At 39.5% G+C, this 17,612-nt stretch overlaps 2 protein-coding genes and 1 long non-coding RNA gene across 3 annotated transcripts in view; 2 read left to right on the forward strand and 1 right to left on the reverse strand.

Moving 5' to 3' along the window:
• LOC145483989 (uncharacterized) overlaps positions 1–17,612 on the reverse strand; it is a 301,335-nt gene that overhangs the window by 265,562 nt on the left and 18,161 nt on the right. Inside the window, exon 2 of the mRNA XM_081462580.1 lies at positions 8,490–8,572. Coding sequence (XP_081318706.1) covers positions 8,490–8,572 — 83 coding nt within the window. The remainder of the gene's footprint in view (positions 1–8,489; positions 8,573–17,612) is intronic.
• Positions 1–17,612, forward strand: part of LOC145483984 (codanin-1-like) — an 84,232-nt gene that overhangs the window by 59,231 nt on the left and 7,389 nt on the right. The window lies entirely within an intron of this gene.
• LOC145483993 (uncharacterized) lies at positions 13,336–16,910 on the forward strand. Its single transcript, XR_014048973.1, has 3 exons — positions 13,336–13,398; positions 13,865–13,966; positions 16,590–16,910. It is a non-coding gene; the product is annotated as an uncharacterized LOC145483993 (long non-coding RNA).

Raw genomic sequence — 17,612 nt, forward strand, 5'->3', positions numbered from 1 at the left:
GTCACTTGAAGTGATGTTTGTACCGGAGGAAGAACTCCAACAAGCAAACCAGGTATGAGAGAATCAATCGGAGGAGACTTTTTTCAAAGGGGGGGGGGGTAGCCTTAATATCATCATTATGTGAGGGGGGTTGAAATTAATTTTTGCTTTATGAGAGGGGGTATGACTTAGTTTTGGGGCATATTTCACCCATTTCCCAGTCCCCTCTCCAGGTAATTATTGCACAGTCCCTAAATAACGCACACCTTTTGAGGTTACCTCTGGTGCACCCTGCCCCTCCTGTTCCATATCCAGTACCCATTTATACATCTGGGTGAGGAGAGGCATTATGAGAGTATGAACACAATGCAATGATCCTCAATAGGGGTCCATTGCACCAACCATTGGGCCATCGTGCCTCCTCCTCCATAGGGTTAGAGTGCAGTTTGCCCTGACATGACAGTTATAAGTCTAATAACCTTCTACAGGGGCGATTTGAGTGTGTTGAAACTTTTTTAACATTGCGTAACCGATAGCAACTTAAGGCGACTTTAGGCGACTTAGGGCGACTTAAGGCGACTTAAGGCGACTTTAGGCGACTTAAGGTCCCAGAGAAGGCCTCAGCCTTTTGTTCAAGCATTGAAGATGAACAATTTTACTTCTAGCTGGAGGTTACAAGTTCCAGGATACCAACGGTTATCAGCACTACAGAACGTAATAATAATAATAATAATAATAATAATAATAATATAAGACTTTAATAAGACTTTATTTAAGGAGGGTTGACACTTAAAACGTTAAGCTACTGGTATATATATTAAAAAAATGTTAAAGCCCTTACTACAGCACAACGTAGACATCGCTACAACGATACAACTGTATTAGAAACTCAAATCAAAAACGCCCCGAAGTAACAAAGATTGTTCCGCATCCAAAATTTCACGACGCCATCGGGTGGCGCCCCGTACGGATGAATCCGCAACGAGATAGAGCCACCGGTATTCAGGAAAAACGCACCACCGCCTCTTGACGTCAACTCAGGAGCTTCCGTCGTAACTGGTGCCGTAATCAAGCTGACTAAATCATTATTCACTAGAACTTGCACTCTTCCTTTAGTCCCAAACTTGAGGTGTACGTAAATATAATACATTCCAGCCTTGGGTACCGTCAGTTTTCCATTTTCGTATTTCATGCCACCTTCAAGGTGACTGTAACGGTCGCTAGCAGACCAGTTTTTCATCACTAGAAGGCAAGTTAAAACTTGTTAAACATTACTCCTGTACTTTCTGTATTCTACCTTAGTTCTGATATTTAGAAGAATCAAGAAGGATCCAAATGCTGTTATGACAAGCTCTAAATGCCGACTTTTAATAACCCTAGTACACTTGAAACATTAAACCGATTTTCAATAGTTTTTGACGAGGTTGTTGTAAATACTTTGTCAACACTGTACTGCTTCTTTGACAGTGATTATGAATAACGAAAGTAAAGTAGGGCTTACATCCAGGCAGACTTATGACGACTTATGACCGGAGCAGTAACACAAAATTGTTCATCAACTGACTGCAAAGAGCTCAGCAACAAATTAGGTCAAAATGAACCGTTATCAAATACTCAAAACCGCCGGAAGTAGCTACGCGTAGGTGTCACAAAAAGACATCCTCTCATACCCCCTAATAATAATAACAATAATAATAATAATAATAATAATAATAATAATGCAGAAGACCGTCCTCCTTGGAACTGCTCACATACTTAGGAGGACTCTATCCATCAAGTAATCCAGCAGACTTATGACTGCCCTAGGCTCACGGATTGAACTCGGCACCATAAGTTAAAAGCGGCAAGACTTTAAGGACTTATAATAATAATGCTAATAATAAATAGGTTCTTAAAAACGCAAGTGGTGATCAATTATGTCTTCAAGTAGTTCGTTGTGTTTGCTATTTGTTTGTAGATAGTGGCCGCGGCTGCAATACGAGAGTTAACCAGGTTACCGTAATGATTCGATTTAGCGCCCGGGGCGCTTATTTACTTTTGGTACCTCAAAGGAGGGCGCTTATTCGAGACAGGGCGCTTATTCGGGACAGGGCACTTATTTCTTTTCTGAGATACAACCGAATGTTCAAAACAAAACTTGAAGATGAGATCATTCGTTTGAAGGAATTATGCACTCACATGGACATAATAGTTGAGAAACTCAGATATGAACAATTAAGGAAGATGAACCCCCGTTGATATACGTACTCTGACGGCGCTGTAATATTATCATATTAGGATACATAACGAAATGACACACCAGCTAATTCACAGGTATTCCACATAAATTAAAATTAAACTTAAAAGTAAATACTATAACATATGAACAAAACTGTTCTCTTATCTTACCGCGGATTAGTTTCCTCGTATAACTGGCCCTAATATTAACGTTAAAGAAAGTGTTTTTTTTCAGAGCACGAGCTGAAATAAAAGACATTGCGCGAGCAGCCTCGTTCCCAGGGTCTTTTCCCTGGCTTGGCCCCACCTCCAAGCCAGGGAAAAGACCCTGGGAACGAGGTTGATCGACAACGGCAAATTAGCCAATCAGATTGCGAGATTAGTAGCAATTGTGGTAGAAAGAAATCTCGAGCTTATAATCTCATTGTGAAATCTGTATATCCAACGCATTCTATAGTTTCTCCATTTCTATGTGTTTTTTCTGTCTTATCTTTAAGGAGTGAAATAGTTAGAATTGGTTCAATTCATCTCCTTTTTTATATATAATCATAAAAATTACAATTTCCTCGATTGTAATTGGTTTAAAAAACTCCTATTTTCCACTAATTCACTTGCCAAGTTGTTATCGGACAGTTTGTTCTTGGACAGTTTGTTATCGGACAGTTCAATAAGCCAATCACGTCCAAAGTTGCAATTTAAATCAACCAATCACATTCAAAGTTGTAGTTACGTGCGTGCGTGCGTGCGTGCGCTTTTGTGTTTTTGGCGCCTAATTGCTGGTAGGAGGCGCAGTGGCCTTAGAATGTTTACATCTCCTTTGTAGGTATTTAATGCAAATTGTCCCTTTCTTTCATAATTTGGCTATTCTTCTTTCTCGGAAATTGTAATTTTTATGACTAATTGGTGATAACTGCTTCGTGTCGTCCAATTCGGTCTGTAATCATAGCGGAGCTCCGGCGGAGCCCCATACTCATATAGGAAAGAAAAGGAAACCCATGAGTTGATTTGCTCATGGTTATCATGGCTAGCGGTATTGTTCGTGGGCGCGTACACACGACGGCGACGACGACGACGACGGAGTCGCGCAACATGGCGGCCATACTCGAAATAATAGGTTGACAGAGACATGCAGTCTTGGTTTACCGTGTACTTCTTTGACATTGGACATCTATGTTATGATCAGTTGACACCTGTCAAAACAAGGTATCCGCTGACCAGTATCACGTGACCATATCGCGGGCTCAAGTTTACAGCTCATCGAGGTCACGTGTTTTTCGAAGTTGTCCGCTGACCAAGTGCTGGTTTTTGGTTGGATCGCGAGCTCATGTCAGGTTAACTTGTTGAAAAAAGGGCAGGATTGTTCGGAAGCCAATTAACGCTGACCCAGGATTAAAAGTTAACCGAATTATAACTTTTTCTTCTGTACAAGTATTTTTTGCTGCTTTGTTTCGTGTATATGGTGATTATTAAAACTCAAAACAGAGGGTCAAACAATATACAGAAAACCTCACCGCAAAGTTACAAAACTCAAATCAAAATTAATTCTACCTTTTCCTGGGTTAGCTTAGTCGGGCTCTGAACAACTCGGCCCAGGAGCTACGCTTTTAGGCTGGCCTAAATCTATTTATAATAAAGTTTCCATACAACGCGCGCTCTGATTGGCTGAAAGAGCGTGCTTTATCAGAGAACAGAGCACGGGTTGATGACGGTAAGTTGGCTTTCAAATTTTTGCTTCGGAATTTTGACAAATTTGACCCAAATTAAACATCCCCTGTGATTCAGACAAACGCAATGGAAACGAGCTATTTGTCTGTAGTAAATATGGCTCACAGAGACCATTCGGTTAGCAACAGTAGTGTTAAAACTGTACTAAAATAAGAAGTTTTGCTAGATTCCCGCCGACAAAACACTTAGCGAAATAAACAAATTCTCAACCTAAACAGTGCTTCGATAAAAGACATTATATTTGTTACGAAGGCAGAAATTATACTTAAGAAGTAGAACAACGACAGAAAACAACAACTAAACTGTCTCTGTTTACGATGAGAAGCGTTATTTTTGTAAAAATGCTCAATTGCTCAAACAACACTTACATGTAGTGTAGTAATGCTCGTTCTCCGGTCATCTCAGCGAAGTGAACCGACGAGTGGTCAGTGCAAAGCTTGTTCTGATATTCTCTTCTGTGCTTGGAGTAGAACCAGTGGGAGCCGTTTAGTCTTTCTAACTTTTACGCTAGTTCGGGCAATCTTGCTGCATGCGGCTACAAGCCGTAAATAACTGTAGCTCCGTTCAAATTCGACTCGGCATTTTGCATTTTCATCCGCAGACTTTGAGCTCCGCGTTTCGTAATTTCCACTGGAAAAGTGCACATTTTCATGGGCCACAATATGGCCGGATTCCTCTGGACTATAAACCTTCACCTGCCTTTAGATCCGTATTTAAAATTTAACTGAAAAGCGAACTTCGAAGGCATCGTTCTTCTCTCGAAAGCCGCTCAAACTACTCGAAACTGAAAGCTTAGCTGAAGGCCAGTTTGTGATTGACAGCTGTCGCTTCGTTAGCCAATCAAATTATTTGAACAATTCTAACAAGGATTCTGATTGGCTTATTTTAGCGTGCTTTATCAGAGAACAGTTCACGGCTGACGCCACTTTTGCTCGTTTGGAAAACAAAGTTTGGTTTGAAAAAATTCAGCGAAATTCGTGGGGAAATTATCGGATTCTTCATCATAAAACAAATAAAGAAGCCTCGACTGTGCTCTGTTCTGTTGTAAAGCACTTAGGAAGCGGTAGAGCACTCAAGAAGTAGGGAAAAAACACTCGACTACGTCTCGTGTTTTCCCCTACACTTCTTTCGTGCTCTACCGCTTCCTAAGTGCTTTACAACAGAACAGAGCACAGTCGAGGCTTCTTTATTTGTTAAATATTACTCGTGATAAACAAATCGGACCCCCGCTGCGCGGTCGTCCGATTTTGTTATCACTCTTATGATAACCGACCGAATTGGACTCCACTCAGTCCTCTTGCCATTATTTATCGTTGTCTCACTGATATGGGGATTATCACGAAAATGACTTCGAAAAAAGTCAAAAGCCAAATTTGTATTGATGAAGAGCTACAAATAACGTCTAGTTTAGTTAAAATTACTATGTGCGTGCACTTAAGCTTTAAAAGGAGTGTTATAACTAGAATTGTACATGCAAAAGGGTGTGATGCCAGACTGAAAATGTCTGGCAGACATTTTTACATGCTGTCATCGTATCTTAAGCCCTGGTCAAACGGACTCGCAAGTAGTCGCAAGTAGGCCACAAGTTGAACTTGCATAGAGACTTGCGTTGGATGGCCAAACGGACTCGCAAGTTTCCTCGCAAGTACACACAGGTCGCAAGGCAGACATATCCTGTATTTCATTGGCTAATGATAGGTTAATGGACGTCACTCAACTTGCGTTGACTTGGGTTGGTTGGTCAAACGGTGAAAAACTTGCGTAGACTTGCGCGCAAATTTGATCTCGATCAAAGTGAGCGCAAGTCATCGCAAGTCAACGCACGTGCACTCAAGGACTGACCAAACGGAGTCGCAAGTTGAGACCTTGCGTCTACTTGCGACTCTGTTTGGCCAGGACAATTTTTAATCGTTAAAAGAAAAATTTCATTTTTTTCAATCCAATATCTTCACTTGGTGTTTTAGGAGTATGTTGTGTACGAGCGAAGGGATTAAGATCACTGTAATGAATTAGCCACTGAAACATGGCATCGTGGATATTACTCGTCTAGTTTGTTGACTAGAAGATTTCACCGGACAAAGAAAAATGCTGAAGTAACATACCTGACTTAATAATATACATGAAAAAATTACTTGACTGTGATTGGCTAAGAGCAGTGCAGTTCAAGTGTAACACTAGTGCAAAAAGTGTAACACCAGTGCAATTAAATTACACATCGTAATTCTGGATTATGATTGGCTAAAGGACAATAGGGAATTTTCTAAGCCAATGATATCACGTAAAATGATGACGTAAAATAACGACGTAAGCTTTGAAAAAAGTTCTCGAATGAGAAAAAATGGCTTCAAGAAAGATCTTCCGGCACTTCCTCCACATGAATATTTTCGTGTTTATATTATTAATAAGTTATCATACGTGAGTTTTTCAAAAAGCTAAAATTCCACGAGCCACTTTGGCGAGTGCAATTTTAGCTTTTTGAAAAACTCACAAGTGCAAATTAATTCCAAATTGAACTCGAAACCGTATGATTACCAATACTAATAACATACCTGAATCAAGCGAGTAGCCTACAAGTTTTCTGAAGCTGACATAAGCTGCGACAATATGCGCGGAAGGTTTTGCCTGCAATGTACACAAGAACAATTACAATCCCAATAGCAATCGCAATCGCAATAGAAATAGAAATGGAAATAGAAATAGAAATAGCAACAGCAACAGCAACAGCAATAGCAATAGCAATTGCAATAACAATAACAACAGCAATGGCAATAGCAATAGAAATAGCAATAACAACAGTAACAATGGCAAGATTAAATTATTACATAATTTTGATAAGAACTTTCCCAACACGGCCATTGCACCTGAAAGATTTGCATGTGAAATAACTTTGAGAGGGTGCTACGTTATACGGGAGGGTGCTACTTTACATGAAAATAACACTTGGCGTGAAATATATACTTTCCGCGAACTAGATGTGCTGACATCATCAGTCACGTGTTATGTCTAAAAGTGCGTTTTATCTCAGTGTAAGGGTAGGAATTGCGCGATTAGAAGCACTGTAAGAAATGTTATAGGGCATTTAGAAATGGCCAGTTGTCTCCTGCCGTTTCAATGAGCGACGAGGTCCAGGTTATATCTTTCCTTGATTGGAACGTACAAAAAATAAAGCTTGCGTGCTGTTAAATATTTTAAGGTACATTTTATTGAAGATACATGTGACCTTGTGGTTGTGACGTGTGATGTCACTAGTCACGCGATTAGTAAGCGCGCAATTTTTCAGACCAATTTAAAGCTACATTTCTCTTAAGTACCGAGGCATTTTATGTGTCAAGTGGTAGATTTTTTTAATACAGTTTATAAAAATCAATCTCAAAAATAAGCGAAATGAGACTATGACGTTTCGAAGTCATCTTGACTAAATTATCAGGTAGAGAAAACAACGGTCGAAATGTTGATTTATAGTTTGAAAGGTGTAAGAACATATCTCCGTATAATTAAGAGTTCTTAGGCGCCAACAGTTAAACGTGCAGAATATTAAACTTATATCAACACTTTCGCACGAAATGAGTCCACCTGCGTGTTGAGTTTTGTTTTTTTTTCAGAAATGAAATTCTCGGATATCCCGAATATTACCTTTATGACATTTTTCTTTGTTTAAACATGTTTTATTGTACATTTTACAAACAACACCGCTTTAGTGTTCTTATAAGCATAGTTAATAGAGGGGACTGGTTATAAAGCTCGGCAAACATCAAAGGAGCAAACAAAGATGCCAAGATTTATGTTGGAAGGTCCACGACCGTGCACAATCTTTTGTTTTGCGCTCATATACTATGCATGAATTACGTAACCAACACGTTTATATTGTTTAGTTTCTCAGTACGGATCAATAAACAACTATTGTGTTTTGTACACGGTCAAGGCCAAAAAAGAGAACAAGAACATACAACAAAGAACTTTGTCGGGTTTCATAACCACTCCCCTCTATTAACTATGTTATAACTCAATTCTTAACTTTTTCCCACACAACATACACCCCAATCATTTCCTTTAAATCCCACTCAATAATAAATTTTAGAAAGCTAATGTTACTTACTTCCATTTGGTAATGCAAATATTAACATAGCTCTTTGAAATTAAAGAAAAATGTTTTAGTGTCAATAGGTCATATTCGTATTCTCGGTATTGGACTGGAACTAGCGTGCAATGGAGGCTCGTTCGGGGGGAATATCATTAAAAAGAGATTAATGTGATTTGCATTTGATAAGACTCTCCGCATTAACCTCAGTTGCAAGCTAGTTCCAGTCCAATACCGGGAATACGAATATGGTCTATTAGACAAACACGTATGCCACATTCAATTGTCCAGTACTTCACTTAGTACACTTCAATTTTCCTTTTGCGTTGCTGAGGTCAATTTGAACCCAAATAGAAAATTGAGCGCCAAGTTAACATAGACCTCTGGAAACTAAATGTAACATTTGCATTTAAGGCAGTTAACACATGGAGATAAATTCTTAAAATCTCGAAAAAATTGTTCAGCCATGTGAGCTTTGGTAAATGTTTACCAAACCCAGTTGAAGGCTTGTTAGATTCTCCTCAAGGGCCTTTACCTCGGCCAAGAGACTATGATCACAGTCTCTTGTCTTGGCTAAATAGAAAATATTGAAGACTTGTTATTGCATTTAATTACTTCACTTTAGCTTCATCTAATAGGTGCATTGAATCTACTTGGTCTGATAAATGAATGGTGGAAAACAAGAATTATTTTCGTTTATTTTGTATGAATACAGAACACATTAAGTATTGTCCAACAGAAAGATAGTTTTTCCTAATAAAAATACATCTATTAAATTATGAATGTTTCAGTTTTCGCCGTTAGCATTACTTCTCGATAGTGAGTCATTTGAAGAGATTGTCGAACTGATCGAAGCACTCGAAAAGAAGATCTAAGCAGGCATCCTTACTCAATCAAAAGGGTGGTCAAAAAGATTTTGAGGAGTTTGTATGTTGTGTGACAACATAAATTTTTACAACAATCGTAGATTTACAAATCATTGAACTTATATAGGTGGAACACTTGAGCTGTTTGGATTGTTACTACTGGTAAGTAGTGACAAAAAACGGAATGTGTTATGTACATGTACACAGTACTTCAGGGTTAACGAACTTTCTCAAACTCATTTTAAGCTAAAACAAAAGGAAATCGCAACCGTGAAGGAGGTTTGGATACCCGGTCTTAATTAGCATAGATTTTGACAACTTGACTTCTCCGTTTACTCCTTAGCTTTTGTTTCGATTGAGAAGATATATCAAACACTCGAGACAGTGTTTTATCGCCTATCCAAACACCTCGAATTTCGTCAAAAATACTCCGCTGCGCGTCGTATTTTCAACTCTCTTCTCGGTGTTTGGATATCCCGATGTTCCTTCGTTCCCTCCTTCGTTCCCTCGTTCCTTCGTTCTCTCGTGTTTGATATATTACATCAATAATCAACCTAAGAGACCAATACATCTCCTCGGCTTTAAAATTACCCTAGCGAGTCGAGGGCTACTGTGATATCGATGTTTCTGTCCCTAGGACTAGGCAGCGGCCCTTTCTAGAGGCCGGTTTGGGTATATCTTTCCTGAGTGTTTTATTTTCGAGATTCGAGGTTTGGATATTTCCTTTTGGAGTGTTTCATTTTCGAGGTTTGGATAATTCTTTTTTGAATTTGGATATTTCTTTTATGAGTGTTTCATTTTCGAGATTTGAATGCTTCCTTTTTTCTGAGTGTTTCATTTTCGAGATTCGAGGCTCAGGATAGTTATTTTTTGAGCGTTTCATTTTCGAGGTTCAGTGCTTCATTTCTGAGCGTTTAATTTTCGAGATTCCAGGTTCAGGATAGTTATTTTTTAAGTGCTTCATCAGCTTGTATCGTACTTAAGATCTTCTGCCTGAGAGAAAGGGGCAGACCTGGAAATGGGGATGGGCCGATTTTCCTAAAAATCCACACACAAAGTCGGCCTTATGCAGACTTATGTAAAATGCCGATGCTTCAGCCTCATTGATCATTTTCCACCCGAGGTCTGGATATCAGCCCCATGGGGATACTGTGGGGTTAATTTTCAACCTAATTTTGGGCACTTTTCATCAACTCCCTCACAGAGTAAGATATAATTTCAAACAAAACAAATGTCATCTACGTAAACCCCAATGCTTAAGCTTTTATAGGTAGGGATATTGGCCCGCAAGAATATTTCTCTTGCCTGTACTACCTTGCACACGGCCGGCGCGCCTGAAATTTGAATTAACCAATCAGGATTCTGCAGACGGGAAAAACTCTACTGTCCTGTCGTTGAATGCATGTCGAATTGAAGTCGGGGATCTTTTCTCACTGGATACGGTGTTAAATAGTCACGAAAAAGGATTTTTTTGACTCCAAAAACTACGTCAAATTGCAAAAAGTGAAACATTTTGTGTCTCCAACCTTCCAATTTGGCGCCAAAAATGGGTCGCCCGCGCTGGGCGACTCACTCTTCGATCGCTGTCGCCTGTTAGCCGGATAATAGTTGTGTCATTTTGAACATTTTGAACAAAATGTGCTGTTCCCCGTCAAACTAAAGCCAGAATTCTTGAGCTGAATATATGAAGAAGCCAAAGCAACTTAGAAATGTTTTTATTTTTGGTTAATTGTGAAAAAAATACTATCATCGTGTCGTTTCGGTGACAGAGCTAAATTTTGACTACCGCTGGAACTGCGGGCGCAGCCACCGTATGCAAGGTATTAATCAGAAGGTGGGCCACTTATAAGCAAATCAGGAGGAACTGGAAATTATTTTCTGGCCTATTATTTTGAATGCCTAAAGTTTTCGCACAAAATTTGAGCATCCCTGTAAAATTTAACTCTTAATGTAGAAATATGAGGAAAAAATTACTAAGGCTGAGTCCGGGGGAGGTACTCCCAGAAAAATTGGGTGGGGGTGTGCGGCCCGGTTCCCAAACCCCTTACCCTATTTATGACCAAAACCTGCGATATTCCCTACCCTATTTATGACCTGACCAAAACTTCGAGACCCCTTTTATGATCTGACTCTTAAATCAAAACCCTGTTTCTGACCGCATTATAATAAGTTCCCTAGTTGAGACCAATGTTAAATTACCGTAAACATAATTTGTGAAGGGCTTTCGTTGATTTTCTCTTCGATAATGATGAAAAAGTGGCTTCTTCTTAAAAACATTCCCGTATCAAGGCTAGAGTGCAAAATCCATACACTATTTATGACCAAAATGGCAAAAATCAGCTAAAATTGATACCTTATTTATGAGCAAAACGGCTGAAAAACCATACCCTTTGGGACCGCACATACCTATATAGCCGATATAAGGGAGTACCCCCCCCCCCCCACCCCTCGGGAGGCTGAGGCTTTATGACATTACGGAGAATTATAACGGAGAAAACCTCAGACTGGATCAATACATCTCTACCAAGTAAGATTACGAGATTATTGAGACCGCAGCTATTTGACATAGAGATACAGTAGAGAGACACCTGATGACATCTTAACCCACACAGCATAGTTACAAGTTACAGGAGTACAGAATGTCGCATTGTTAGTTTAAAACCCAGTTTAAATTTCCTTTCCTGAGTCAAGATCATGATTCTCTTATAAGCTCGTAATTCAAAGTAAAAATTCTGACTAATGTATGAAAACAAATTGAAAGTTTAAAGTCTAAAGAAACCAGTCTACTGCTTAGTGAAGTCGTGCTTCTTACATTAACCAGATATGAGCTGTTATAACTTTGTTTCATTCACAGATATTATGGAGGAAGGACTGTTTTTACAGTTTAACAAGACTGCAAACTCGATATTGCATTCAAAATCCAAGGAACAGAGAATACTTGATAGTCAAAGCGACGCGAACACAAAACAAATTCCAGAGAACGGTTGTGAAGTTAAAACAAAATGCTGTAAACCTGGAGGATGTTTACCAGAAAGTGTTTCCCCTGCCATGAAAGTCAAAGCACTACAGATGAATAAAATAATATTCTTTGAACAGCATTTTCCTTTTTCTCTGTGCTCCCCTAAAATGTTTAATAGTACAGTAAATAGTGTCTTTTTTATTTAAGCAGCATGTGAATGTCAGCAAGCATTACAAACCGCTTGACTAATTTCTTACTTCGTAAAGCGTTACTAACTCTTCAAACCTTCGTGCTTGTAACAATGGGCTCTGGATTCCAGCAGGTCCAAAGTTGAAAAACAATTGAAATCTTCAGTCATTTTCAGAAAGGCCCCTGCTAAAGTGCCTATTTTATTATTTTCAAATTTCAGGCGGTGCTTTCGGAACAATCAAAACTTCTTGCAATGCAGTCACCAAGTGGTATGTAATGTAACGCCTGGTGTCAACGTACAAATTCTCATAACCTTTTTGCATACATTTTCACACTGCAAGTTGAGAGAATTGTAAGGTATATCAAGGTGATAAATTTCGTTATTCTTATAACACTTATCACTGACTCCACATTTATGCTTGTAGGAGAAGTGATGTCTTGATCACCACATGGGTTCAACTTGAAGAATTATTAAATTATTGACTAGAGATTTCTTTTGATGTCTGAGGCAGTCGCCGCTGTTGGTGCATTAGAAAGCACTTTGATTATCGAGGTTTGGAGATATTTTTTGGAGTTGTTATCTAAGGCACAGAACAACAAGATTTTCATTCGATCACGCTAACCGGCTATAGTTATCTAAGATGTAATGACCAATAAATTTTCCATAGTAGACGATAAACGCACTGTTTCATGTTTGGTTACACATCAGATCGGCATATAGCTGTAGTTTATCATATAGTCACGAGTGTTTCACTGGGAAATTCACTACTCGTAAAATTCATACGAATTTACATCCGGGACCCTAGTTGCGTATTTTCCATATCCTCACTAGTGAGGATATTGATGACGTCATTTCGCGCCATTGCATTGCACGGCTGCCAAACTTTGCCAAATGCCTGTTGAAAAGTGGCGAGCGATAGGGAAGTTTAAAAAATGTACTGAAGCCCACATGAAATCGTTCACTTAGGAGCACGAAAATGCCAGAAATGTCAAAATGAAGAAGGATACTTGATGGTCTTCATGTGACCTGAACATAAAATTCATATCTTCTCGTATCAAAGAACAGTGAATTTGCTTCTTTCTCTGGATGTGATGCTATGTCATCGGAGATGAACCCAAGTACTCTGTCAGGTTGCCATGACAATTCAGTGACACTCATTTATACACCTGGGCGGTGAGAGGCACTGTGAAAGTAAAGTGTCTTTCCCAAGAGCAAATGCAAGAGCAATTGCGAGGGCTTAAACTGTATAGGACCGCTCAATTGCCTTGCTACATGAAGATATCATGTTTCTTACTTTGGAATTTTCATCATTTTTAGGAACAATCTTATGCGAAGGAGATGGCTTTGATCGGTCTTGTAACTGTGGAGCTGGTGTTTATTTTAAGTAAGCTCCCTTAAATTGCTGTACCTTGTTGATCCCTGAATTCTGAAAATACAGAATAGGTACTTAATGACTGGCCCTAAGGGAAACAGTGAGATTTGTTTTCCCGAGACCCTCAATGCTCCCCGAGGCGAAGCCGAAAGGAACATGGAGGGTCAAAGGGAAAAAATAGAAAAAACTGCGAGAAAAATGATTTGCTTGACGCCGGCTGGTACACAAATTTGCCTCGGTTTCAAGGTGCACGACCAGATCACGTGCAAGTTGAAAGTTTAAGTTGTTGTTTCCCTGGAGAGTTAGTGAGTTTTGTTTGCTCTAGGGAGTTAGTGAGTTTTGATCCATGACACGTGACACTTTCTCCTCCAATCGGAAAACATATTTTAGTTGGGAGGTATAACAACTAGTTTTGATCCATCACAGCAGACCGTAGCTATAACAGTCACTGACACGTTGTTTTATCTCTCTTTCATAGTGTGTAGAACGGCACATGGAGTCACGTTTGTTGAAACAAACTGTGCAAAAAATAGTTGTGGCATCTTGGACAAGCTCATCGAGTTATGGACTAAATTAAAAGGTAGCTAAAGACACTGCAATAACATACTGTAAACTCTAAAAAAGAGCCAATGATATTTTCTTCAAACAAGGACTGTGGGAGTTACAATTGTTAGGCTGTGGGATTTAACGTTAAAGTGCCACTAACACCCAAATTTTTTTTCGCTAATATAAATTTCCTTTTTCTCCTGATCACCACTGCGAAAAAATTATCGTTTTAGCTATTTTCGTTAATTTTCTATGAATTTTCAAAGTTTGCAAATTTGCCCTTTTCCATGTTCACGACCGAGGAATAGCGGAGAATGGGACGAGTTGGCCTTTGACGTCACTTCGGGAATAACAATATTTTGTTTCTGAGAGGAATGTATGCGAACATGCGATAGTGTGTGTCAAAATCGTTTCAGAATGCAAGGAAGACATGTTGTTGGAGGCTGTAGCAATACAGGATGCGTAGAATAGAGTATTCCTCTTCATTCAGTACCTCTATCTCGATGAAACTCTGCCAGAAACGAGAAAAAGACCAAAGAAGTGGGCTGATCTGTGCGAAGCTAACGCTGGGGAGCCTTTGATTATTTCTTCGATCTCGGGTTCGCCGCTACTGTAAAAACCTAAAGATTTTCATGGCCTGTATATTCTTCTCTATCTCTAGTGGAAAGCTTGAAATTGTCAAGGTGCTGCATAAGACACGAATTTGGGATAAGCTGCGAGCCATCTGACTATTTCGAGCGCAAACGATCCTCCGACGCGAGTCCCAGACGAAACTATAGGTGACGGAATTACACGGTAAATTAAACGCATCGCGTTTTGAAATAGAGCCTTGACTTGTCTAAACGAATAGTAAACTAAAACTACGTTCTACAACGACGCGAAGAAGATTGTTGAGGCTTCGAACTGGTGAACTAGCTATGTATTCGTGGATTTTAATAAAAACACACGCACGCCGGAGGTCGCCTGTAATCTGGCTGTGTTTCTCAATGGCCATTCCGAATACAAAATTGTTTTGCTCTTGGAGTTTCGTCTTCGAGGAACGAAATACATTTAAATTACAAACTTAGAATGGATCAAGCATTTATAAATATACGAGGAAAGTGAAACAAACGATTAAGATTCGACCCTAGACCGACGGAGATTGTTGTGTTAAAAGAAGAATGCGCTTGTCAGTCAACCGAAACGCAAACTAATGGCCGTTTTCACACTAGAGACGGATAATCCGTCTACGATGGGTTATCCGTCCATTACGGATAATTCGTCTTAGTGTGAAAACGGAACGGTGTTCATTTTTAGACGGATAATCCGTCTATTTTTATCCGTCCGATTATCCGTCTATATAGACGGATAATCGGACGGATATAAATAGACGGATTATCCGTCTCTAGTGTGAAAACGGCCAATAAGTCGAGGACTCCCAGGCGGACTCCCAGGTTATTCGCATGCGTAAAATGGACATTTCATTCAAAATAACAATGAAGTAGAAATGTATTCATTTAACTGAAAGTATACTGAACCTCTTTTCAAGATCTTGTCGAAGGATTTTCCATGATTTCACTAGTACGGAATATGCAAATTTGTGTAGCTCGTGTTCGTACACAGTAATTGAATGTGCATATTCTACGGTCGGGCGACAATAACGAAGCGAAAAGTTACCTAACCTTCGAATATTGTTTGCCGACATCTCTGCTTATCTCTTATGTTAAAAATATTTTCAATCAATGATCTGGAGAAGTAGGCAGGAGTGGATTACGACTGCATTGCATTTTAACTTGTATTTCGGGGGAAATTAATATTTGAATGTAAAAGTGTTTTGTCACTCGGAAATTTGTACGTTCCGTAAAGTCAAATTACCAACTCTTCGTGTTCATTGACATCTTTATAACCCTTTAAGAGCTGTAAGCTAACTCTTCAGTCATTGTTTGTACCTTTATAACCCAAATGGACCGGCAAATTGTCGAAAATCTCGACTGGCGACCCGCACTTCGAAAGGGAAAAAAAGTATGTACTTCACAGCCGTCCAAATCGTAGCTAGACTCCGAATTGTAATGCTAGATGATACAGTTCTTTCACTTAAAGTTCTTGTCCAGTTTTGATAAAATACGAATCACAAATACCCCGAAAATGTTCTGACTGCCCTCGAAGCTCAGTCAAAAGTCTCTTGCTTGTTTTAGCCCGGTTCCCGAAGTGACGTCACTAGTAGCCCGACCCAGATCCCACTTTGCGCGGTCGTGAACATAGAAATTACATGCTTGTAGAAACGCAGGGATTTTATCAATCGAGATAATTTTTTCGCTGAAGTAATCGGGGAAACTAGTAGATTTTATTAAAGGAAAAAAATTTGGGGGGGTTAGTGGCACTTTATGTTACATCCAGTTTGCTCTGAATTTAAGGCTCTTTGTTTGTTGTGTTAAGAATACAGTATGTTCAATAGCTTTAATTTCAATTTAACGATTGCCCAGCACGGTCGCCTATTTGTTTTGATATCGTTATGTAAGTCTGGATATTTATCTCGATTTACCTCAACAATCAGGGATTTATTCTCGATATATCTTCGTGAGACAATTGGGACTTTGGGCTGAATGTCTCCGACCTTGAATTTCTTTTGCACTCAAGGTAACAAAAATTTGCGATTTGAACACTTTTTTTTCTTGTAGAAAGGCGCATTGAAGTTCCTTTTGAAAGATTGTTTTCCAATCCTCACGTCAACCTGATTATGACAGTAGACAACAGAAATGTAAGATGACTGTGCAGGCGTACTTTTAGCGGACAAATGCGTTTGGATTGCAGGCGCGCCATCCTGGAGGCGTTGATTCGGAATACAGGGGAGGCCTGGGGAGAGAGGAAAAGCGACCAAAATATCTAGCGGTCACCTACACAAAAAAACCTTCATTTCTTTGAAATTTGCATTACTCTTGTGTGCCGTTTTCCCTTGGAAAATAGCTTTCCTTTTCGTGACTATCGCCACTTTGAAAACCATTATGATGTGGTCTGAAAGCGGATTGTGTTGCTTCAGGAGCCATAATCGATTATGGCTCCTGGTTGCTTCAACAACATTAACACTAAATTAAGCTAGTTGCTGTTTGTTTGGCCCCTTAATAGCTGTTTTAAACCTTTCGGCTCTAGTTAGTAATGCAGCTTAACAATATTTAAGATTGCTCAATTCACACAGGTCATATTTGAAGCGGTCCAAGCCTTGTTCCTGTTCCTCATACACAAACATCTGATCTACACTCACGAGGTTGAACAGTGGTACATTAGTGCGCTGGAATTAGTCACGGATGAGGTAATGAGGTACTTTCAGGAACGTAGGGGGGTCACCTCACATCAATGTTGCTGTGTTTTGGAGGGGTAGGAGGTGAGATTTGGGTTTCTTGTTGTAAGATGTAGATTGGCCATCACTCACTAGGGCATTCTTCGTGTGTTCGCGTATGCTCTTCTCTCATTGGTCAGTTCCAAACTGCTTTTATGGAAAATGCAGAATGAAAGGCTGATAATAGTTTGACAAACGTTCTCGTATCAATGCTTGTTGGTGGGCGAATCTGGTTCTAAAATCAGTACAGAAACTCGGCGGAGATTAGCCGTGTTTACTTACGCGAATGACATGTTTCGCCTGGCTTGATTATTTCCTTAACTAAATAGTCTTGTCTCTTAATCTTTAGTCCCGCGATTCTAACAAG

This window comes from Orbicella franksi, chromosome 4, assembly GCF_964199315.1.
Source record: "Orbicella franksi chromosome 4, jaOrbFran1.1, whole genome shotgun sequence".
NCBI lineage: Eukaryota > Metazoa > Cnidaria > Anthozoa > Scleractinia > Merulinidae > Orbicella > Orbicella franksi.